The sequence below is a fragment of the Protomyctophum bolini genome (assembly GCF_963924005.1).
Source record: "Protomyctophum bolini genome assembly, chromosome: 15".
NCBI lineage: Eukaryota > Metazoa > Chordata > Actinopteri > Myctophiformes > Myctophidae > Protomyctophum > Protomyctophum bolini.
In genome coordinates, this window is record NC_137876.1 from 13333030 (window position 1) to 13359003 (window position 25974).

General features: G+C 44.1%; 2 protein-coding genes across 2 annotated transcripts in view; one reads left to right on the forward strand and one right to left on the reverse strand.

The window, feature by feature from the left end:
• The window catches only part of dnajc17 (DnaJ (Hsp40) homolog, subfamily C, member 17), a 51016-nt gene extending 32307 nt beyond the window's left edge, over nt 1-18709 (reverse strand). The window contains exons 1-7 of the mRNA XM_080784077.1: nt 18525-18709; nt 11749-11818; nt 7656-7714; nt 7389-7476; nt 6995-7071; nt 4061-4181; nt 1085-1122 (exon numbers count right to left, since the gene is read on the reverse strand). Coding sequence (XP_080640203.1) covers nt 1085-1122; nt 4061-4181; nt 6995-7071; nt 7389-7476; nt 7656-7714; nt 11749-11818; nt 18525-18605 — 534 coding nt within the window. The 5' untranslated portion in view covers nt 18606-18709. The remainder of the gene's footprint in view (nt 1-1084; nt 1123-4060; nt 4182-6994; nt 7072-7388; nt 7477-7655; nt 7715-11748; nt 11819-18524) is intronic.
• A 1258-nt stretch (nt 18710-19967) lies between these two features.
• Nucleotides 19968-23198, forward strand: LOC308329725 (solute carrier family 12 member 7-like; the record flags this gene model as incomplete). The annotated part of the gene is made up of 1 exon (XM_080784223.1): nt 19968-23198. One exon carries the CDS (start codon nt 19968-19970, stop codon nt 23196-23198), a length of 3231 nt encoding a protein of 1076 aa, XP_080640349.1.
• Between the last annotated feature and the right edge of the window lie 2776 nt (nt 23199-25974).

A 25974-nucleotide genomic window follows, 5' to 3' on the forward strand; every position in this document is an offset into this window, starting at 1 on the left:
AATTCAGCTGATATAATTCACATGTATCAATAGATTGCGAGATTGTAAATCTGATTTGTTTTCCGCTATTTTTAAAATGATTAAGTACATGGCCTGTTTTGGCCGTAGTATATTGTTTATTTTGATCATCGGTACCAGTCATTCATTGACAGTCATTTATTTGTATATTTCAGTTAAGGCTTTGTATAAGTTATTCATCATATCTTTGCAAAGTCTGTTTACAAGGCAGACTGAAAAGCCAACAGAAAACAAATTATGTCCGATGTTCAATGCCAAAAACACAATGAAATCATTCATTGCAATTATTTGCATGTTAATCATCGACTACCATTTCATGATCGTCATAGCCTTAACCACCCGAGATCAATCTCCACAATAATGTTCCTGTGTATGTAACATGACATGTAACACCGTAAGACTCAGCGCTGCCGTTTGTTTTAACTTACTGGAGCACACCGGGCGCACGAAGATGACTATCAATCTTTAAAAACCAGATTAAATATCTAAACACATTAGCTAACCTTCCCCAGTGTGTCCGTTAATAGGCGCTCAGGCTGGGCGCTTTCCAAGAGGAAATATAATAAGGCCTCTCCTTACGTTGTTACGGGCCCCCTGACGACGGCGGGCCTACACCGGAGGAATGGGCGTCAGAGGGCAGCCTATACGTGCGTAGAAGTGCTGTCAAAACACCTCATCAAATGGCTTTTTTTCCCCCTTTCTTTTATTTTGTACTCGTATAGAAACTCCTTGGAGGTTCAGCCTGTGTTTACTTTTCACCCAGGTGGAGATAGTTCGTCCTGATCCAACCCCTCCTCCACCACCTACAGTACACCTCCTCTTCGTCTCCAAGAATCTCAACCCTCTCACTGTGAACCTCTCCTCCCAGCCCCATCTCCCAACTACAATGAAAACATTTGTTGATTTTGACAGCAAATTAGTTTTAGTCGACTATTTAGTCATAGTTTTAGTCATCAAAGGTTAGTTTTCATTAATCTTTTTATTTAGTGAAAAAAGGTAGTCGGCGAACATTTTTCGTCATTAGGTTTAGTCGACAAAATCAACACTACATAGAAGAAATGCTTACTTTTAATTTGGGGGTCACCCCTCTCCTCGCTCTGGAGTCTGAGAAAGAGAGAGAGAGAGAGCGGAAAGGGGGTGAGAGACAAGACAACAGCAGGGAGGAAAAAAACAAAGACACAATTGTTCCGAGTGAGAAATATGGCCTGTGAAGATGAGCAGTTGGAAAAAGTTTCGTTTTTTTCCTTCTTTTTGTTAAAGTGGTCAATGATGTGTGCTCAGACAGTTGTGTTTCATCCTCAGGGGGACGGAGAGTCATTTCAAATTGACTATCTATGGTTAACGTCGGACCATCCAATCCACTCCTTCGCCAGACCAGCGCTCGCTCCAGGCGGATGACCCATCAGGTTTCCTCCCTGATGTGGAACAGAGCGCCGATCCCCAAGAGGGCCCGGGAGGGCCTGATCGCGTGCGAATAAAGAGGGACTCGGCGGAGACGCGCCGAGCATGCATGAGCTATGGTGCGGCCACAAGACAAGGGCTTTAGTTTAGGGGGCCACAACCCAGCACTGCCTTAAGAATACCCAAAGTTCCATTGTCATACTTTCCTAGACACTTCCAGCCACAGGAGTGCGGCATCCAAAGCGCATCCATAGCTATGCTATATCGTGTAAGTGATTGTTTGATGGGGGCTTTTGATGGGCTTTTGTCTGTGCGAGCGACTGTGCGTGTGTGTGTGTGAAGAGAGCGCGAGAGACATCTGGCGTGTCTGAGCTCTCTAGCGAGGCCTTGACATTGCCAGTAAACTAAAATAAACCTTTGGAGTCAGTGTTTTTAGAGTTCCCTGTTTACTGTGCTGAACCATAAATTCAAAAGCAAATGCAGTTGCTGTTATTGTCATTATATGAATAATATCTGGCAAGCCTCAGAGTAGCTGTTGACTGTTATGATTTACTGGAGGGATTTGGACCGACAGACAGTGTTGATGGACAGGGTTGAGGGGTGGGAGGGGGGTTGACATTATAGCGATGGAGGGAGGGAGTTTCTTTTTTATTCTTATGCACAGCTATTCAACAGTGAGTGCCCAGGTTTGGGTTCAGCGTCTTGCTCAAGGACGCTTCACTGTGGTGTCACATTCCTAAGCCAATAATTTGATGACCGGCATGTAACGATATATCGTATAATCAATATAAACTGGTGACAATTTAAATCAAAATTAATAAAAACATGTATCACGATCCAAACAGCAGAGGGTGCAATCGAGTTAAACTCCTATTCTTGTTCAGTGGCCTTCTTCACACGTTTAAATGATTAAAAACAATGTTTCCTGTCATTTGCTACAGTATCAAAAACAAACGGCATTGTAAAAGAAAAATAATAAAATACTGGATTTGTGTAAGAGAAATAAAAAAGATATTAAAAAGAATCGTGAAAACCTAATAATACGTGAGAACCTAATATCCTAATTCGAATCGTATCGTGAGTTGAGTGAATCATTACATGCCTAGTCTCCAACGGCGTCTCCTATTGACCGATGATCCGATGATGGTCATCAAATTATTGGCTCAGGAATGGGAGAAAAACTAAAGTATTTTTTGGGTGAACTAGTCCTTGTACTACCTGTGTGTGTCCTGTCCGCTGGGTGAACTAGTCCTTGTACTACCTGTGTGTGTCCTGTCCACTGGGTGAACTAGAGCCCTGCGCGGGCCTAAAATATAGGCCCGTGCCCGGCCCGGGGCCCGTGGAGTTAAGGCCTGTCCGGCCCTAAGCCCGTTGGTACAGTCCAGAAACGGCCCGGGCCCGGAAGCCCGACATATTATTATTTAATATTTCAAGCATGCGCGCCGCCGCCGCGGTCGCTCTATTGGTGCACGGACGCAGCAGCTACTCACTCACAGCTGCACTGTCTGGCGCTCTGATAAACCCACATTAAGGAACAATGAGTCAATATCACACTAAAAAGTAGCCTACTTAATTATAGTTTTATACAGTAGCTGCTGCACGTGCACTGTCAATCAGCGCAACGCGTTGTGAGCTTGCAGATTGGCTATCGCGGACTCACGCTGCATTATAAAACCCAGAGTAGACGGACAATAATAAGAACACTTACGTTATGTATCTGCAGTTTCTGCAATGTACAAATCCAACTTTGTTTAGTGTGGTACTGGTAATAATGCTCCCACAGTATTTAATTTGTTTTTATTGCGGACTGCGGATCTCAGAGGAGAGCCGTAGCCTATAGGCTACTTAGCCTACTCGGTGTGTGTGTGTGTGTGTGTGTGTGTGTGTGTGTGTGTGTGTGTGGTACAGCTGCGCTGCATAATAATTAGGAGAGAGAGGACGAGAGCCTAAGCACGGAGCGAGAGAGATAGAATGTAAAACACGTTGTTTCAAAGTCTTTATAGTTTTGACCAGATTTTAGTGTGCTTGTGTGTGTGCGTGCGTGTGTGTGGAGGGGTTATTGTCACGTCACTATGCATGGAGCAGACAGCAGCATGCTGCCGCTCTGCTGAAGCAAGTCCAGTCTGGGTTAAATTCACATCGGAAAATTAATATAACGGCGCGTGAGCCCGCCCGGCCCACGGCCCGTTGGGCAGTGACAAAGTCGGCCCGGACCCGGCCCGTTTTGGTGGACCGGGCCGGGCCCCGTCGGTACCCGACGGGCTTGCAGGTCTCTAGGGTGAACTAGTCCTTGTACTACCTGTGTGTGTCCTGTCCGCTGGGTGAACTAGTCCTTGTACTACCTGTGTGTGTCCTGTCCGCTGGGTGAACTAGTCCTTGTACTACCTGTGTGTGTCCTGTCCGCTGGGTGAACTAGTCCTTGTACTACCTGTGTGTGTCCTGTCCGCTGGGTGAACTAGTCCTTGTACTACCTGTGTGTCCTGTCCGCTGGGTGAACTAGTCCTTGTACTACCTGTGTGTGTCCTGTCCGCTGGGTGAACTAGTCCTTGTAGTACCTGTGTGTGTCCTGTCCGCTGGGTGAACTAGTGCTTGTACTACCTGTGTGTGTCCTGTCCGCTGGGTGAACTAGTCCTTGTAGTACCTGTGTGTGTCCTGTCCGCTGGGTGTTGCTGCTGCTCCTCCCTCTCCCTGCGGATGTGTTCTTTGACCCGCAGCTGCTCCTCCTCCAGCTGCCTGGAACCCTCCTCTCTCAAACGGGCAATCTGGTGGTGGGTGCAAAACGTAGCCTTTATAGAACCTATTAAACACTTAGCCCGCTAGCATTTATTAAAAAATTAGGATCTAATTCACGCCAGAATTTTTCCCAGTCAAGCTCTTATTTTGAAAAGCCACATTTCTACCGGAAGTAGTATTATCCTAGGAAGTTGAACAGGTCCCGTTCAACTGTTGTTTACAATATGGGTCTATGCCGGTGCACTGGAGAGCTACACATCGCCGGCTCTGTGCCATCAAAGAAACGCTGTTTTGACCAAAAAAGTAGCATTATGGCTCGATCAATCGAATGCACTATAAAAGCGCAATTGCCATTAATCAATAATAATGGCGTTAAGCGTAGTATAAAAAAAGGGCTTTAATTGAACTACATCTATGGCAATGGCGCTGAAAGAATTAAGACCTGAGGCCGATTTTACAAATTTACATGATTAAAAAAAATAGCAGATCACAAAGCTCATAGCGTGGCACAAAGTGACACACTATGACAGGGGTGTCGAACTCAACTTGGGGCGAGGGCCGCATTGGTCAAAAGGTCACTTGATGGGGGCCACAACCAGTTGCGGAGAGATATAGTCACTTACTCACTTGTTGTAACTTGTAGGGATGCCACAAAGTGACCATCAGCCAAATCGAATAGTCGACAGCCCTGCCGATTAATAATCGATTAATTGAACCCACCCCCCATATTAATCAATATCAGATACAACTTATAAGATTTTATATTATGCACATGCCATGGTCACATAACCATTATATGTTGAGTGAATGCTTTGATGGTTACAGTTTTATAATCAGTTTTGATGAGTAAACCTTTGTGGAGATCTTCTCAGTTCTCATTGTATGCTAGTTACTGCCATTCAGGATGGAAAATGAAATCCATTTGGATTTGGGGAGAAGTAGTTTCATAAGGGGCTGGTATGAAGTACTTGATATAAAGAGAACATGTTCAGTTCACTAGTCTACACTCTACTCTACACCTGCCTTCATTTCATCTGATTGTCTGTCTGGCAGGCACTTAAAAAGCGATCGTTAACTGTGTCTGTTAGAGAGAGGGGCAGAGAAGAGTGGCTTGTACATCTGCAATTTTTGAATAGCCAAAGTATAAAATAATGGTTAGTGGTTCAATACAACAATACAAATATGCTGGCTTTGAACGCTGGCAAGGTGAACAGCATATAACTTGATACCAAATACAAATGATCTATGAATAGGATTCGTACCCGCGTCACACTCCATGCTAAATCACAACAAGAAAACACATGCTGTGCCTCGGGGAACGAGCCCAGATCACTTGTTCTTATCATCTCTGACACCACCACCAACACAACAACCAGTGTTGGCAGATTTGAGAGCTAAGAGAGAAATAAGCAACCAGGTCTAAGGAAACAAGCCCCAAATAAGCTAAGATTATACTTGTATGAGCACTTTAAACCTATACAGATATAATAGGTCGTGTGCACGCATCTGCCTGGGTGACGGCAGACTGCTGGGTGAGCGCTGGCGCTTTAGCATGAGGGGTCAGATGGAATGTCAGAACATGTCAGCTCCATATATGGAGATCTAAGGGTGGCAGCGGGGGCAGAGTCATGAGTGTACAGGGTTTGATGAGTGCCAGGTAGGGCCGGGCCTTCATTTTCAGGCCTGGACATGAAAATATTTGAGAAACACTGGTTTAAATTATAATTTAAAGAAAATGTGGAAGCCAGCTCAAATAAGCAACTACACTTTAAAAACAAGCCCCCCCCCCCCCCCCAAATAAAATGCAACACGCGAAGTGCCAATATTTACAAGCAACTTTACAGAAAGAAGAAGCCCAAAGTCGCTTATAATAAGCACACATGGCAACACTGCCACCCACTTCCCAAAAATGGAACATTGCCACCTACTGGTAATCCCCCCCCCCCCCCCCCCCCCCCCCCTCTAGGTCCACATGGCCCCATAATTGCGTGCATTAGGCATGTGGAGCGCACGGTTATGACTCACCTCCCGAGCACGCTAAAAAAACCTTTTTTATTTAACATTGGCTTTACGAACAAAGTGCATCAAGTCATGCAATATCACCTAATAGGGTTTACTGATAATTATGATATGGCAATCCGATTGGATTCAGACCGACGGGGCCTTTGTTCCTGGACCAAGACCTTGGAGGATTTCAAGTCAATCAGAAGAGAGCATTTGACAAATAACACAATAAATGCACCTGGTTGTGCTTTATTATTCCCTGGAATGCAGTGGAATACCTCTTTCCCAGCATCATGCAGTGGTGGAAAGTGACCAAGTACATTTACTTAAGTACTGTACTTTTTTTACTTTACTGGAGTACAGTATTTCCAATTTTCAAAATGTTATACTTCTACTCCACTAAATCTCAGAGGCAAATACTGACTCCACTACAATTATTTGCAAACTTTAGTTTGCAAACTAGTATACTTTGGCTATTTGAAAATAGCCGTTCTACAAGCTCATAACACATTTTGATACATGATACATCTTTTATACATTAAAAAAAAAGAACTAGAATAGGACATTCTGCACAATGAGTACTTTTGGTACATTACGGTAACTAGATGTTTTTGCCAATTCTGTTGTACTTTTACTCAAGTACATTTTTACATTTTACATAATTATGGCTAAGACAGAAAGGCCTGTGGATTGAGATCCCCTCTCCTCCTCATTGCATTTGTTCTGCACTGCAGCTCGTTGTATATAATCTCTCATACATAATCGTACGTGAGCTTATGGATGTGCTATTATGCATGACAATGCAAGTATAAATCACAGGCATTAAGAGTATTTTTACCTCCTCCTCAAGAGTCCGGGTGATTTTCACCTCATCCTGGCCATGGGTTTCAGCCTGTCGCTCTCTGGCCTCAAGGTCTGTTATAGCACACGCACACACACGCACAGTCGCACACGTGCACGCACACACACAAAAACATGTAAGTGATTCATGTACTTTTGTGGCACAAATTTTGTGCATTTATAAAACAAATTTACAACAAAAATGTGAATTCTCGTCTTTCTCCATATATGTATTTTATGGAGTGACACAAATATATTAAGCATTAATAAGATGTCTGTTTGGGTTCAGATTATTTAGTACAATATTACCATCCTTTTATGGTCTACTCTAAATGAATCACATAGATAATCGAAAACAATAATTGATAGTTTAAACTGTTGTTTTGACGTACCAAGTTTAATCTTCTTTCTTTTGTCATCTAATTTTCTGGTCCTCTCCTCGGCTTGTTTCTTGGCAGTGCAGATCTTGTCGTAGGCAGCCTGAAAACACACAGTGGGGTCATTACATACATACTGTACCATGCGTAAACATGGACCCAGGTAAATCCACTTTAACATACCAGTAGTCACACTTATATATCAACACAGATGATTTTTTTTATTCAGTCATAATGCTTGTAGCATTATGACTGGGTAGTGAATGATGTCTGTGACCTTACCCTGGCTGCAGCATCAGTCAGAATCTCTAAAGCCTCGGATAACTGGTGGAAGAGGTCCGCTAGAGACAGAGACGAAAAAGAGACGGAGAGAGAGAGAGAAGAATGATGATCAATAAGTGTGGACTTCTATACATATCATGGCAGCACCCTCAATACCCTCATATACCTGACTACCTCACTAAAGTGAGTGACAGCCACAGCCACAATACTAGAGGGAGCGACAGGCAGCACCGATCTGGTACCACCCTCCTATAGAACAAACGTGTGTAAATTGTCTTCCTACTACTGCACTGCCGCCAAAGTGTGGAATGCCCCGACATCTTCCCTTATAAAGATGTGGATCTTCCTTTAAATCAGGCCTGGAAATCCATCTCTCAGCAGATCAAAGGAGGAGATAAACTCACTTCCCCCATAGAAAAGGTGTTGGCATTCAGTGCCTACAGTTTTGTTTTCCTTTTCCCCTCTGTACATACAGTATAGTGTTTTATATTTGTTGATGGTATTGTACATTTTAATTTGAGCGCTGAGCCGCTCTCTGCTGGCTCAGCGCTCACCTCCATTGCGCATCGGGCGCTCCACAATCCACTCATTACTGCCCGCTTAGCAGCAAAAAATGACGGGGTGGAAAAAAAGAAAATGCCGTTTTCCTATAATTGGCTAATTAAACACATCGGCATTATTGCCTGAGGCGAGGCCTTCGGAGCATAGACATTTAGATGTAAAGTGTTACCAGCGATGAAACATGTTCTTCTGTTTATAATCTAAACACTGTGACACGTTTAAAAAGTAGGCTTTTCACTAGCTTTCCCACTTTAACCAACAGGTGATTAACATCATGCTCGTTAACTGCGTGTCTTTTTGATGCGAGAGACAAATTTTCGTGCCAGTTGCCGTGCTCTCCCCCGCGCCAAAGATGAATCTGCAACATGACAGGCAGCTGCCTGAAGCCAAGAGACACAACAAGCGCTAAAAGGTCCAGCACTGGTTGATGTGTTTGTAAAGCGTTATACTAGTTAGTATTTATTATAGAGCGCCGACTTCACTCGCTCATCCCCTAGTTCGCTCATCCCTGGTTCATGGAGGTTTTTCTCTGAGGAGAATAACATTGGGTCATCTTAAATCGTCTCACATAATAATTGTGGTCCAAAAATAAACAAACTGTCTCTGCGATATTGTCAGGGCGGTGTCTCTGTACCGTTTACGATAGTCATTCATAGTTGATACATACAGTCTAAGGCCAGAGGAGCGGGTGGGCGCAGGGGAGCCCACGGCAAATGGCACGATAATTAGTCACCCGCGTCTTTCATAGCTAACTGAAGCAGATGAATTGTGCATTGCAGGTGTAAACTTGACACGGTTAAGTACTGGTTTACCAATAGCCTCTGCATTATTAGTAACCACGTCCATTTGGTTTTGCGAGAGCGCAGGTTCCTCCTCCTCCACCACCACTTCATCATCATCTTTCTCCACTTCTCCTTCAACGTCAGGGAGGATGTTAAATGCCTTGATCATGTTGCTTGCACTGTCGGTCACCACACGAATCACGCATTGAATATTCCAATTTTTCAGCACACTTTCATACTTTAAGTAAATGGGCTCTGAAGCGTTTAGGTTCCAAACACTTCTTTGTAACACATTTTAAACGTGTGCTGTGCCGTGCACACTGAGCTCCGGATGCCATTCTGACCCATTTTAAAACCCACTCAGCGCTCAATTCAAATTCCCGCTCCACTCATCGCGCTGCTCGCACTCCGTGCCACTCACATGCTCTGGACGGGAACCCCTTTTGATGTTTTAAGCATTATGTTATACTTTAGCTATTGAAAAATAGCAGATCTACAAGCTCATTTAACGCGGCTAGTAAAAATACCGCAGTTGCCTACAAGGCAACCAAAGGCATGGTACCACTATGGGACTATAGGGACAGCAGAAATCAAGGCAAGTCATGGCGGAGAAGATAACCCTTCTATCACTTTACTGAGGAAAGTGACAGCTATACTGTAAGTACCTTGTGATAGCGATAAGTGGTATTACGGCTCAGAAATACTGGAATAATTACAATATATTTGAATATAGTGTACATAAGTTATGCAGACTGCATTGCTATATTCAAACAACAACATTAAACCCGTCTTTGATTATCCTTCTTTAGGAAGCAAGTTAATCCGATATGTCTGGAGGTCTGTTTAACCATGTAGCTACAATGGTGGTAGGAATTATGTTATTTATTTATTTACTTTTTCACCATTCAATTAAAATAGTTGAATGGAAGGCTAATGAATCTATATAAAGTAGCTCCCACCAAGTGCTCTAAACTCAAGCTAGATAAGTGCATATTCCTCAATAGTAGGAAATGCTGAACATCATTCAGGGACATAAAAGTAAAATAAAATTCAGTTGAAAGATGAATGTACTGTATATATTTGTCCCTTTTTATTAATGCTAACATATGAAGATGAACACAATAGTAAATGGCTAATCAACAGTACACAACACACACACACTGTACAAAAAAGCTGACTAGGGGGCAGTGCACGAGAAGTGGCTGGGGGAACTGCGAGGAAGAAGTATGCACTTGGCGTGACGTCTCCGTGCCAACGCTGGAACCCAGAGCCAACATAAACGGAGACATTTCCTGCATTAAAAAAGGTGCCTGGAGTCTCACGAAACCTGCTTCCTCTAATGATGTGGCCCCGCTCCGCTTTCCGCCCCACACGAGAGCCCCGCGGTCTCCCTCTAACCCCCATTAGAGTGCCTCAAGGGGGCTCCTGCTGCAATCACCCCTACCATGCAAAACGCCTCTCTCACTGGTTGTCCAGTCTAATGTGCACACTGCACGCACACACACACACACACACACACACGTGCACACATATACACACACGCACATATACACACGCACGCACGCACATACACACACACACACACACACACACACACACACTCCCCTGTCCCCTGTAATATAACCACCACATCGCTGCACTATACTGGCGTGTGGCTTAATCACTCACTTATGGTGGGCCTAACGAGGCGATACTGTTACCCCCCGCGGGGAGTGCCGGGGCACACAAACGGGACACTCTGGAGAGCCAACCACCAGTAGAGGGGGTCAGGTTACCCACACGCACATAATGGACTGGAATGAAATCCAACTGGGCAGACATGCCGTGGCCACTAGGCAGCTCAAAGTGTCACAACATGGGGGGAGGAGGGGGTGATGTGGAGAGGGGTGTGTGTGTGTGTGTGTGTGTGTGTGTGTGTGTGTGTGTGTGTGTGTGTGTGTGTGTGTGTGTGTGTGTGGAGAGTCATGACCCCCACCTTACCTCTTATGTGCTTGCATGGGGGGGGGCACGGATCCCAATGCTCGCCTCGCTCTCGTGCAAGAGGGTCTAAATCCGTCCATGTGCAAGTTAGAGCGAGGCCCTCCAAACCACGACTTTTCCATTTCTGGGAAACCGACCCCCTGCTTTTCTATTATCCCCCCCCGCGCCCCCAACCCCAACCATTACCCACTCATTCCACCAGCATTTTTTTCCCTGAAATAATCAGGAATTGTCTGAACCGTCCAGCAACCGCACAAACCTCACTTGAAAACACGACCAGTCTTTTTGTCCAAGGTGTGTCCCCCCTCCCATGACAAAAAAAAACTATATTGAAATTTCCTGGTCTAATTGCGGACATGTTGGTTGGCGACAGGCCCTCAGATGCATTCAGACGGGAAGCCAAGGAGGTTTTAAAGAGAGGAGCCGCTGACAGCGATGGTGGTGCTCGGTCTGGTTGGGCCTCTTAGTCACAGCAGGACTGGTAGCCGAAAACAGCCACTTGTGGCTGCCTGTTGTCTGATAAGGCTGTCTTTTCTGAAGGTTATAGGCAGGGACATACTGTAGGCTTTAGTTATTTACCTTATATCCACAGGGTGGTCATAATCTTGCACCATACTTGCGAGGTCGGAAACTCGGTCGCGACCACCCCAAGTATGATGTAAGCAAAATGGCCATGCGGTCATGGGGATGTAGCACATTTTGGTGAGGTATAACGCGACAGTGAGTACAGAAGATATCGTTTATTGAAATACATTTATTTGCTGACTCACCTGCTTTGGGGTTGTCTGGGTTCTTGTCTGGATGGCATGTCAAGGCTTTCTTTCGATATGCTTTCTTGATCTGCGAGACAAAAAGAGGGTTACATAGATTTAAGCTTAAAACGATGGAAATCGCTGCCCTCACATGCAAAAACAAAAAAAGACGCCTTTGGCTGCTGAGGCACGATTCTTGGCGACGCAAAATAATAAATTCTTACTTTCAGTACCAATTACTCTTTATCATGCAATCCTTGGCGCAGAAGTATGAAGCGTGCGTAAAATTGATGGTCCCATAGAAACGATGGTAAAAACAAAATGGTAAAGTTTTGATATAATCACGCTACGGCTAGAAATGCGGTCTGCCTTGAACAGAGAACCAGTGACTGTATCACTTGGACCAAATCAACACCTTAGCACATCCTCTGCTTTGTGTCTTCCTGTCAGAATGTAAATGGCACCTAACCACCATTGCACATAAGGCACTATGAATTACCCTCACAAGAATTCCATGAAATCCACGAGAGCAATCGGCAATTTGCAACATAAATCTGGCCTGAGTTGGCAGTCGAGTATTATAGGAGGGTTTTATAAAAAATGAAAAAATATTAATAACATACAAACAGTACACCATTGTCCATCAAAAAATTGGGAAGGCAGCGATTAATATCTTAGGCTTGGAGCCAAACTAAAGAAAAGAAACAATACTTTTGAGCATTGTAATGTCATGTGAGGTTTCTGTCAGGAGAAAAGAAAATGTTTTAAAGATTTTTTTTTTAACTCTGGGTCACTGCGTGGAATGTTAACCATTCTTCAGTCTTTCTTGGGACCAGTTAATGACAAGGTGGTTTTCATTACATCTTTACTCCCCACGAATGAAAGAGACAAGGGGGGGGTGTCCAAGGTCCAAGACCGGGGGGGGTTACTGTGCAGCGGCTCTTCACACTACTGCTGGGGCCACGTATGACACACACACACACACAAATGCGTGCGCACACGCATGCATGCATTTCTTGCATAGGTTTTGCCCGACACAGACGTGCGCACACACACACACACACAACAGTCTTAATCAGCCACATGCATGGTTTCACCTCTTCACCCACAGCGCAAATCAATCTCCTGTCCGTCTTGCTGAGACCCAGAGAGAGAGAGAGAGAGAGAGAGAGAGAGGGAGAGAGAGAGGATAGAAACCGGGAGCTCCTTTTCCTCATGTCTGGGAAACGTTTGCATTGGACGCCGTGTCCTCTGGCATATATGCAACGTTTCCCTGTGTGTTGTTTTGCACTATTGTATCTGTGGAATGCCGGCCAAAGCAAACAGAGCAGACTGACTGGGGGGAAAAAACATGGCAGTAAGTGAACTGGGGAGAACAGGGTAATCCATCAGTGTCTGAGGCTTTTTAACAGCGACCCCAGTGAGTCTCCATGATAGTAAAGTTCAGGCACGCTACGCCTGATGCCTGAAGTGGTAGAGTGAGGCCTCTGCACCGTGATTATCTGAGAGAGCAAGAAAGCGCTCTGGGGAGGAAGGAGGCCTCAAACGTCACTCCCTTAACGTCACAACTCCTTCCTTCAACTCTGTGGAAGCGTTGTCCTCTCACGTGCGTCTCTCTGTATAGTTCCAGAATGTGAATCTTAATGCGGTACATTGCTGGGGGAAGCTAAACACACATTAGGCGCTTCAATCAATCAGTATGCTTTCTGCTTGGCACACAGGGTCTTCCTACAAATCCGTACCGACACGCAGGGCTGTCAACCTTACGCCAAGCACAAATACTTGCTGGTACTGTACTGGACCGGGCCTGCCGCCACCTCCCCCACCCCCTCACTAGTCACTATACATGAACTCTGCGCTGTCTTTCGTTATTTACTCCTCTATTCCTTGCCGGGACTTTCTCCACTGCTCCCCTGTGGGTTTTGACTAGGAAATGGGACAAAGGAAGCAAAAAAGGTACAGTACAATGTCATGCAACAGATATTTGACCTGTTGTGTGTTCATGTGAATGTCCTGTACGCGTACGCACCCTCTTACGCGGGGTGCGTGCGTGTGCAGGTGTCAGGCCAAGCTAAGCTTGGTTATAACAAGTGAACAGTTGGTGACAAGGTGTGGAGAGCTAGCTCCCTTTTCTATACAGCCAATCCGCCGCTTCGATGGCCAGAGACGAGAAAAACAAAGCGTTGGCCATTCAACCCCCCTCTCCTCATCACCACCACAACCCCACGCCCCTAGACCATGCCTGATCTAGCCTCCTCAAGTCTCACATCTCTCACATCTAAATGGCAAGCACTCCCCTGATTATTTAAATAATGGATGATTGCTCCCACGCAACACACGCAAACCCAAATGCTGAGGAGCAGGCCGGTGACCTCTTCAAACTGGAAGGCAAAGCGGTTCATCTTTGGAAGAGCTTAGTATATAATTAAGGGAGGTGGGGGTCTCAGGTCAAGTAGCATGATCTCCCTATAGGCCAAACAAGTACGAATCACTAACTGTAAGCGATTATCTATGAGCAGCGCTGGTTAGGAGAGATGAGAGGGAGAGACCGAGGAAGAGAGTAGACTCGGCTGCAACATACTCCAAACGATGCCAAAAACAAAGCAACAATGAATTATTTGTAGTCGCTCATCAAAAAAGTACATGATACGTTGCTGACAGATTGCGGACAAAAATAAATCGATTATCTGACCAATCACACACAATGTTTGGTCAGAACTTTGCTTGGCAAGTTGGAAAATCTTGGAAGATTGATTGATTGATTCTTTTATTGGACAATAGAAAATGCAAACAGTACATGGTGCAGTCAAAGCACATTGGTCTAAAAGGATCGCACCGAAAAAAGACCTTGCGGTCTTATTTCCATTCTGGTCCCACGCATTCATTCATAAACACGACGACGACAATAATCGAGATATCTCAAAGACATGATAACTATGAAATACAAATAAATCGAATTAGTCACATATATCAATCGGAGGGGGGTATAAGGAGGTTGGGCCATCACCGTCTCTCCTTTTGACCCACTGACAATGATAGGTGATTTTTCAGACCGGTTTTAAAGGAAGCCAGTGATTTGCTTGTTTTGAGGAAAGGGGGCAGGGCATTCCACACCTGAGTGGCAGTGCTGTGGAAAGTCGATTGACCCATATTAGTTGTGGGTGGCACCAGATCATTATTTATGCTCCCAGGTAGTGTTGTGGCTGTGGGAGTTGCGCACCTTTTTGAGGTAATCAGTTAAATAAACGGGCACTGAGGGCATAGAGGGCAGAGCTGTAAGAACTATCAAACAAAGTTCTGAAAGTCACTGCCGAAGTTCTTAATATATATTTTTTCTTCTCTGCCGAAGTTCTTACTAGTGAATTGTAAAAAAAAATCTTAATGATCTACCGTAGGAATATGCTGCAGTGTTAAGATAGCGCTTGGCTACAATTTGCAGGCCTACACAGCAAGAATCTATGAAGCCTGTTTACTTCTAATTGTTCCATTGCTCCCGTTCCATTTCTTCTCATTCCAAAGGCATATATGCTGCTTAACTCTGGCCATGTGTCCCCGGCTTTCTGTGTCTGTTAAACCTCTTTCCCTAACTCGGTTTGAGGGAAGAGGAATTGAAGAAACAAGTGCTGAAGGAAGTTCCAACCTTCTACCAGCATGCAAACAGTAGCCTAATGATTAGTGTCTGGTGGAGAACAGGCTCTGTGCCACCACACAAATCTCCCCCAGTATCAACTCTATGCCCTTATCTGGCAGGGGCCCTGTGCAGCCCTGACATGGGCCCTGTACAGCAGCGATGGTGCAGCACCGGCAGGGGCCTTGTACAGCAGCCACAGTGAAGACCTGGCATGGGCCCTTTACAGCAGCCAGACCAGTCAGGGGCCCCTGGCCACTGTAGGTGATTAGCTGCCTGCTCTGTCATGGAGCCATCCTTCTTCCAGGATGGCTGGCATTCAGACAAAACAAAGTCATCCAGCATGGCATGGCATGGCATGGCATGGCATGGCATATACTCGCCTATAAGCAGTCAGTTGGCTAGACATGAAGAACGAACTCACAGAAAGAAGGAAGGGGTTCTGAATAAGTCATGTTAACAGTTCTGTCTTCGTGTAACCCATAAGCTAGTCTTGCGTTGCCAGATAAATGGAGATCTTATCCATCGTTACGTCTGCGGCTCTGCGCACTCTCCGGACATGAAACTTCAAGGTATTTGCTATTACCAGAAGAGCATGAATGTCTGCTAACAAATTCACACCCACTGCTTTGGAAACCATGAGCCATGATAACGGTTCTGTCTGCACGTAGCCCATTAGCTGCATGCAGACAGTTACCACATCATCCACAATTCACATAAAGCATTACAATGTCACAGCAGGTATGGCTGCTCTGTGCCTCGTTTCCATTTAAAGAAGTTGAACAAACCACAAGAAATGTTGTGTGGTCTTGTTTGTTGACATTATGTGTTCAGCGTGCAATCTGTGGTAGGTAAAACACCTACTTTGGGCTAATATTATTATTACCTGCTGACATACATGAGCGTGGCTCTGCAAACGACTTCCTGGCCTTTAAATCAGCTACGTCAGTCAAAACAAGGACAGAGCAAACCCCCAGCTGTCCATGTTCATTTACACTAAGGATTGGGTTCTTCTGGTCTGCCGGCTTCCCTGGCTATTTCTCAGCCAGCCGAGCTTAAGAGGAATGTCAATAGCAGCGATAACACTCAGTGAGAGATGCTAACTGGAACCAGGACGAGTAGCGGGAGACAAACTTCCTACGTCAGGGTAATGCTTTACAAGCTGCGGCTAAGCCCACATAAACATACTTTGGGAAGAGCCCCTTCCTCTTTCAGTGATAAACAACATTGGTGGTGGAGCATCGGGCCCAACAACTGGGACTAAGTAGCCGATGCGATGACATCTGTCTTCCTAGAGTTAACCCACTAAGACTTGAGTGATGCAGAGTCTAAAAATGTCTTCTAAATTCAAACAGTTTTCTGAAAAACCTTTGTGCTCAAACCCCAAGATTATATGTATTTGGCCATGGAGCTCCCTCTCAAAACAGTTTGTTCCAGGGACACCCAGAAGGAAAGATTTGAGTTAAAAAAGTTTGCTTTAAAAATATATATAATCAAAGATTTGCAAAACATTTCAAGAATTGTAAAGAATATTATAATAATAAAAATCACACCTGTGTGAAGTAACGGAATTTATGTGATTGGTTGGTAAAATGTACGTCATATTTGGCGGACATTTTACCTAATTTCTCTTTTCATTGTCAATGGCAAATATGAGACGTGTGTGGACAAGATTTAGCGGACATTTGACCTAATTTCTCCTTTCATTGTCAATGGCAAATATTGAGACGTGTGGGGACAAAAGCTGTATATACGTAGGACCCTCAAAAATATACAAGCTCAGAGGCTATGAGCTTGTAGATCTGCTATATACCAACCAATGTTCTATATATATATATATATATATATATATATATATATATATAAATATAGCCTAGCTAAAATCTAAGATGACACAGAGATGCTTTCCCGGTTTTAATGAGTTAATTCGTTTGGGTCCTCCCAAAGCCTGGTGCACTGTACACAGGAAAGCTTTACTATCTCTCTCGACCATCAACAGACCTCACAGAGCTAGTCCTTCCACATTTTGGAGACTTTGTTTCTGCCAAAGCCACAACCACTAACTTCCTCAAGCATGCTCCTCTGAGGCGGATGGGACTTTGAAATCCAATTAAGAAATTAACTTTTTCCCTCATTTTGGCAGTGATTTTAATTTCCCTTCTGGCCTGCAGATTCAAGAAACTGGAAATCGTGAGGTGGAAGCGGTGGTCTTTGGGAAATGTCTGGATTGGGCTTTGGTGAATGGCTCTGGGGTGGGAAAATTAGATAGAGGGTTAGATCTTCCCAGAGTAAATTCAGAATCCATGTTATCCAGGGCGCATTCTGTTTCAATTAGGCAAAGGCATATAAATACATGCAATACTTGACTAGGCAGATCTTTCATCCTATAATTTTGTAAATTCATTTTCATGTTTAACAAGACAAGCATTAACAACTGAGTTAGTATCTTTCAGATAAGCACTGTTATTTGATATAATATTTGTAAGGAACTGAGAAACTCTGGTTTGATTACACACTATAACGTGTGTTGCACTAAAGAATTTCACCCACTCTTTTATACCAATAATATACCAAGAATCAAATTCACAGCTTTATATTGAATATACGTCATCTAAAATCTAAATCACACGTGCATTCAGAAATGAATGGATGTTGTAAAACTGGTTCCCCACTTTGAGATTGAACGTCCAAGTCAAAAACTGGCTGCAGCGGTGGTACAATGGCGCGACCTTGTGGACATTTGTGGACATCACAATCCATTCCAACCTTAGGATAGCCTCTGTAGTTAGTCACTAATGTTCTTTGACAATATTCACTGACATTTCATTTCAGAGTTAGTTTATTCCAGACTCCTCGCGCTATCTTAATACGTACAAATGCGTCAAATGATACACTGCAAACCCCCATAACAGCAGCACAGGTTTACCAGCTTCTCGTGTCTCTCTCTCTCTCTCTCTCTCTCTCTCTCGCTCTCTCTCGCTCTCTCTCTCTCTCACACTCTCACACACACACACACACACACACACACACACACAGACACACGTTATGAGTTATGACTACGTTATACTTGCAAAAACTCAAGCATACAGCATATTTAGCATTAGCATATAGCCTAATTAGAAAGTCACGTGTAAAAGCAAGTTAACGTTTTCTATTATTAACCCACCTCTTTCGACGTAGCAGTGCTTGAGATATCAAGTAAACCATACAGGTCCGTCTGGAGGAGCTCCTTTGTTTTTTTAGACATTTTCTCTGCAATGCCCCCCAAATAAACAGAAAACACAGTAGGAATAGGATACAACGCAGTGTTTACGTTTCCACTTAATGTTTGTTGTAGCAGGGTGCATGAGTTTGACGTCTTGTCCTTTGAACCGGATATTGTTTATTGGCTTCCTCACGCAGTGTATGTTGGGAGATGTAGTCGTCTCGTTGCATTTATGGTTTATGGACATATTACATAATAAAATATATACGTAGTACACCTCATTGGCCTGACATGATGTAGCAGTTAGGATTTAGGATCGTTTACGTTAAAATATGTGTGTGTTTCACACCTAATTACCTTATCTTACACAGATAGTAAACACTAAAAGAGTGTTGTTTATTAAACTGAACGTTATAGTAGCCTATGGCCTTTAAATATAGGTGTACATTCTTTGAGGGCACAAAGGCCAAATGCCAAGGCAGGAAAGCTATCAAATAAAATAATTATTTAAGTTGTCAAAGTCGACAGAATTTAATATGATCATTTATATATAAACGATCGAAATAAATAAAAAAAGCTTTAATTCATAAAATAATAGTTTTTGAGCCCCTCCTATATACAGCTTTTGTCCCCACAAAATGTCTGCAACACCAATATTAATTAAATAAATAAATAAATAAATAAATAAATAAATAAATAAATAAATAAATAAATAAATAAATAAATAAATAAATAGATAGATAATAATAATAAATTTAATAAATTAAATTAAATTAAATTAAAGGGAAAATGTACATCATCTTGTCCCTACACGTCTCATATTTGCCATCGACAATGAAAGGAGAACTGGCAACAGGCATTTTGATTGGCCAGTATGAGATGATCCATGATGATGTACGATGATCAGAGCACCCCTCACTTCACACAGGTATCGAACCCAGGACCTTCTAGCTGTGAGGCAAAATAACGTATTGGAATTTATTCATTACATGCTCTCAGCCCTCACGTGGTAGTGTGTGGGTGAGGCATCAAGGTACTGTGAGCTCAGGGCATGTCATTTTGGCATATTTTTGGGGGGCTGAAATGCAACAAAGTAGAACCACACACTGTATGGTCCCATGGATATTTTTTTGATTTAAGCAGAGTAACATTTCGGGCCATGATCTTCAGACTCACTGTCATTTCGTAAGAGGAAAGTGTATGCAAATGAGAACATCTATAACATAAAAGTATACAATGCCAAAATTAGATCAATCATGGCAATGGTTTGTGTTGTGTGACATCAGAACAAACCTCAGTGCAGCCTATATAAAATGTGAAGGCATAATGTTTCCTTACCATCACTCTATAGGGTTTTGGCCCCTGTTTTGAGCTGTAGTCACTGCTTTCGCCCTATGTAGTGCGATGAAGTCCCAGGACGATGATGGGAATATGAACGAGACTGTGGTCGTGCCGATCGATGAATGCAACCCCGTTAACAACACTGACAGTAGTGCGATGAAGTCCCAGGATGACGATGGGAATAAGAGAGAGACTGTGGTCGTGCCGATCGGTGAATGCAACCCTGTTATCAACAACACTGACATTGAGATGGGAAACAACAGCAACTACGACGGCAAGAATATGGCTCTCTTCGAAGAGGAAATGGACAGCAACCCTATGGTTTCATCTCTCCTATGTAAACTGGTGAATGTGAGTGAGGGGGCGGAGGAACATAAGGAGACAGATGAAGACAAAGGACACAAAAAGAATATTGTCAAGAGCCCTCAAATGGGGACCTTCATGGGTGTCTACCTGCCCTGCCTCCAGAACATCCTGGGGGTCATGCTCTTCCTGCGTCTCCCCTGGATTATAGGCACGGCAGGCATCATTCATTCCCTGGCCATAGTGTGCATGTGCTGCCTTTGTACCTTCTTGACAACCATATCCATGAGTGCAATTGCTACTAATGGCGTGGTACCCGCTGGAGGCTCCTATTATATGATCTCCAGATCTCTGGGTCCAGAGTTTGGAGGGGCTGTGGGCCTATGTTTCTACCTGGCCACAACATTTGGTGGCTCTTTGTCCATATTGGGTTCTATAGAGGTTTTGCTGACCTACATAATTCCTAAGGCGGCCATCTTCGATGCCTTGCTGAATAACATGCGCATTTATGGCACCTGTTCTTTGACACTCATGGCCCTGGTTATATTTATTGGCGTGAGGTACGTAAACAAACTTGCATTGGTCTTTCTTGCCTGTGTCATGTTATCAATTTTGTCTATTTTCGCCGGTGCCATCAAGTCCGCATTTCAGCCTCCTGACTTCCCCGTTTGCCTGTTGGGTAATCGCACGTTGCAGAACCATAACTTTGACAAGTGTCTGAAGACAGCGATCATCAACAATGTGACAGTCACCACAGAGCTGTGGAATCTGTTCTGCTCAGGGCCGGAGCTCAACGCCGCCTGTGATGAGTACTTCCGTGACAACGAAGTGACCACGCTGCAGGGGATCCCTGGGCTGACCAGTGGGGCCATCTCAGATAACATGTGGCCCAACTATGGTCCACTGCACATGCTCATAGAGAGAAGGCTCGTGCCATCTAACCCAGTAAATGATAACTCCAAGGACATCTACAAGCCATACGTGGTGAGCGACATCACCACCTACTTCACCCTGCTGGTCGGTATCTACTTCCCCTCTGTTACAGGTATCACGGCTGGTTCCAACCGATCAGGGGATCTGAAAGATGCCCAGAAGTCCATCCCCACCGGAACCCTCTTGGCTGTCGGCACCACCTCCTGCATCTATCTCCTCTGTGTTGTGCTGTTTAGTTCCTGCATTGAGGGTGTCGTGCTCCGAGATAAGTTTGGTGACTCGGTGAAAAAGAACCTTGTGATTGCTACACTCTCCTGGCCCTCTCCGTGGGTGATTGTGATTGGCTCCTTTTTCGCTAGCTGTGGAGCAGCGCTTCAGAATTTGATCGGAGCTCCACGTCTGCTGCAGGCCATTGCACGAGATGGCATAATACCATTCCTACAGGTGTTCAGCCATGGTAAAGCTAATGGGGAGCCCACCTGGGCACTGCTGTTGACTGCAGGAATCTGTGAGATTGGCATTCTCATCGCCTCCGTGGATGCTGTCGCTCCCATCCTCGCCATGTTCACCCTAATATGTTACTTGTTTGTCAACCTGGCCTGTGCTCTTCAGACCCTGCTCCGCACACCCAACTGGAGACCACGCTTCAAATACTACCACTGGGCCTTGTCCTTCCTTGGTATGAGCTTGTGTCTTGCAATCATGTTCATGTCCTCATGGTCCTACGCTATCATAGCCATGGTCGTCGCTGGCTTCATCTACAAGTACATCGAATACAGAGGGGCAGAGAAGGAGTGGGGAGATGGGATCAGAAGTTTGTCCCTTAATGCTGCACACTATGCTCTTATTTGCCTTGAGGAGTCACCACCACATATCAAAAACTGGCGGCCTCAGTTGTTGGTGCTACTTAACTTAGACTCGGAATTGTCTGTAAAACACCCTCGCCTGCTGTCCTTTACCTCTCAGTTCAAAGCAGGGAAAGGTCTGACTATAGTGGGGAGTGTTCTGAAAGGAAGTTATCTCAAGAAGGAAACAGAGGCCAAGAAGGCTGAGCAGAATGTCAAAACATGCATAAAAGCAGAACATACCAAGGGTTTCTGTCACGTTGTGGTGTCCTCCAACCTGCGCGATGGCTTCTCCCTCCTCATCCAGTCAGCCGGGCTGGGAGGGATGAAGCACAACACAGTGCTGATGGCCTGGCCTGCCACCTGGAAGCAGCCCAACCACTCACAGTCCTGGAAGAACTTCATAGAAACCATACGTGAGACCACAGCGGCTCATCAGGCCTTGCTTGTGGCCAAGAATGTCGATAATTTCCCTACCAACCAAGATCGTCTCGGGGAGGGTACCATTGATGTGTGGTGGGTGGTTCATGATGGAGGGATGCTGATGCTGCTGCCCTTCCTACTCCGACAGCACAAGGTGTGGAGGAAATGCAAAATGCGTGTCTTCACTGTTGCCCAGATGGAGGACAACTCTGAGCAAATGAAGAAGGACCTCCAGATGTTCCTCTACCACCTCCGACTGGAGGCAGAGGTGGAGGTGATGGAGATGCACGACAATGACATCTCAGCCTTCACCTATGAGAAGACACTTGAGATGGAGCAACGGTCTCAAATGCTCAAGAAGATGCAGCTGTCCAGGGCGGAGCGGGGTAGAGAGGCTCAGTGGATCCATGACAGGAGCATAGCAACTCAGTCTTCACGCCACGACAAGGCCAAGACTACGCCTGAGCTGGTCCACATGACCTGGACCAAGGATAAGAGCGAACGCCCTCGCCACCGTGAGTCTAATGCCAGCGTGCCTATATGTGACTTATTCAACCACAAACCAAACCAGAAAAATGTCCGCCGGATGCACACAGCTGTGAAGCTGAACCAGGTGGTTGTAAATAAGTCCCAGGGAGCTCATCTTGTCCTGCTCAATATGCCTGGTCCACCTATGGACAAAGAAGGTGACGCAAACTACATGGAGTTCCTGGAGGTTCTTCTAGAGGGCCTCAACAGGGCCATTTTGGTCCGGGGTTGTGGTCGTGAGGTCATTACCATCTACTCTTAGGAAAATAACTTGGACTTCATGTAACCAGCCTGTGACATCGGGAATCTATAGGACTCCAAAGCAAGTAGATCTGCACTAAAGACATAGAGTCCGTTTTTGTGTGGCGCTAACAGCTCCAACATGTGGCTTTGTGTGTATGTCTACCAACCAAACTCCACCCCCACCTATGATGTCATGTACTTGATTGTAGGTGCAACAGATCAGCTCAATTATTTTACTGCAGTTTTTCTGGAAATCCCATAAATCAAAGTATTACCATTGTCTGCCGATTACTGGGAATCCCGTAAATGAGCGCTTTATATCAATATGAAGCGACTGCCCTGCACACCAGCCTGTAGTCATGCCCCGGTTGCTATGCAACGCCTACGTCAGTCCCAGCAATGGGATCTTTGCACACTGCCCCCAAAGAGACCCACTCAAAGTGGGATCTAAAATGCCCCGTAACTCTGAAACTATGAGCACATGTCTGTGGTTTTTTTAACTCAGTTAAATGAGTGCATGAAGAGAAATTAGGGGATACTGAGGTGTTGTCGTGCCATATCAATTGAACTGGGAAAAGAAAACATCTGGTCATCTGGATTCCTAGATCCACATTGGCGAGGCTTCACGTGGATCTCGGATTTCATGTGGCCAGTGACCTAGCATCAGTTATCTATGTGCCGTAAAAAAAGGGTACTATGGATACATTTTGTACTTTATTTTATTATCTGGACAAATGGTGCAATTGGAGAAGCTAACTGTTGGACGAGCTACCAATAAAGTTTGCAGGACTTTTTTTCTTTTTTTCTGTGTGTAATTCAAATTGTCACTTTTTTATACAGTTACAGTACTTTTTTACACAGTTACACCCAAACAGTACCATATGCATACGTGTGGACAAACTATTGTGCTCCATACAAGGCAGAGCAAAATCAATCTGGTAAAGACCTGAGGAGAGGTATATGTATTAGGGATGTATAAGGAGGGTTGAACACAGATGAAAGTAGTCTGATCATATATTTTACAATTGAACATTGCAGCGCTTTGGATATCCTGTATCTTATATGTTCACTCATGATTTAATGAAATTGGCATCCCGACCTGAAAATGTATTTTCTGTTTACTAAAGAGCGGGCTTCAGTAAACAGAAAATACATTTTGAGACGGTGAGATCCCTGCTATTGAATACGCAATCAGCAAACAACAGATGTTTGGTCAAACCATGTGACTCCCAGGCCTCACATATCAAACGAATGTTCTGTGCTCTGTGATTAATGGCTGCCACAGTGCAATTCCAATGGGAGTCACATGGTTTGACCAAACATTAGTGTTTGATTGCTGCCTCATCAAATGTTTGTTTGGTCAAACCATGTTTGATTGATTGATTGATTGAAATATGTATTAACAGTTTGCAGAATTACAGTACATTTCAAGCACAAACTCAATACAAAGACTGTTAACTGTGAGTGGACGACCCAATTAAGCCTTACACTTAATGTGGCTCCCATTGGAATTATATTGTGGCAGCCATTAATCACAGACAAAGCACAGAACACTCGTTTGATACGTGTGAATGCGGCTCCATTGGAATTGCATTGTGGCAGCCATTAATCACAGACGGAACACAGAACAGTTTTTTGATACGCGTGTATGAGGCCTTAACATGCGAGATCTGTAGCTCTCCTTCCTCCCTTGAGTGGTTAATACTAATAACTAGAAATGCACTCTGTCGAGGTGCCAACCTGCGCCTTAATAATGTATTATTACCTACGCAAGTAATAATACATTTTATTTATAAGACGCCTTCTTGCCTCTTCTCTAGGCCAGTTCACACTTGTAAAAGAGACTTTAGTCTCAATGTAGTTTTTACTGGTTAAATAAAGGTTAAAAAATAATAACATTAATAATTCAGGGCACTCAAGGTAGCCGTACAACAGGTTTAAAAAGAGTTAATACAAAACACAAGCGAAAACAAAAACTAAAGTACAGTTTGCAGCAGAGACAACAGATTATATTATTCATTATTTATATATTACTGATATAACAGATACACCGTAATTTAACTTTTGGAGTGTAACCTAATGGAGGGACTCGTTCCATTTTGTACCTCGAAACACCTACACAGTCGAGAAAACACCAAAGACGGAAGGCGGCTCGGTTCAATATATTTAACATAATTCCTGCTACTATATAATTTATGAGCAGCCATAATCACCATCACCCTTCTGATAGTTCTACTTGAATATTGAGATAAAATAATAATCCTGCTAGTGTCAGTAACAGAAGAAATCACACCCGTGTGAAGTGAGGGGCGCTCTTATCATGTAACATCAATTACAACATAATGTTTGTTTAAGCATCGGGTGCTAATGTTTGTTTTAGTCCTCAAAATATTATTATTATTATTATTATTATTATTATTATTATTATTATACATTGTCATTGTGATTTGAATTGGGATGTTTTTACTGGACACTATAGACAAATGGGAACAAATTCTTGACTGACTGTTTGCTGTGTGTCATTCTCTTGGTCATGCCATTTATGACTTCATCTCACTCTATTGAAATATAGCAGCAATAATTGAACACCACTCCTTTGAGGTGTTTCTGTCACATAAGGTGAAATTTGTCCTCTGCGTTTTTTACCCATGCATCCTTTAGCAACTATAGGAGTAGTGAGCACTGCAGCCATTGGATTCTACGGCGCTCAGGGAGCAATTTGGGGTTAAGAGTCTTGCTCAGGGTCAGACATCGACACATTTCTGACCTGGTCTGGAATTGTACAACCAGGAGCC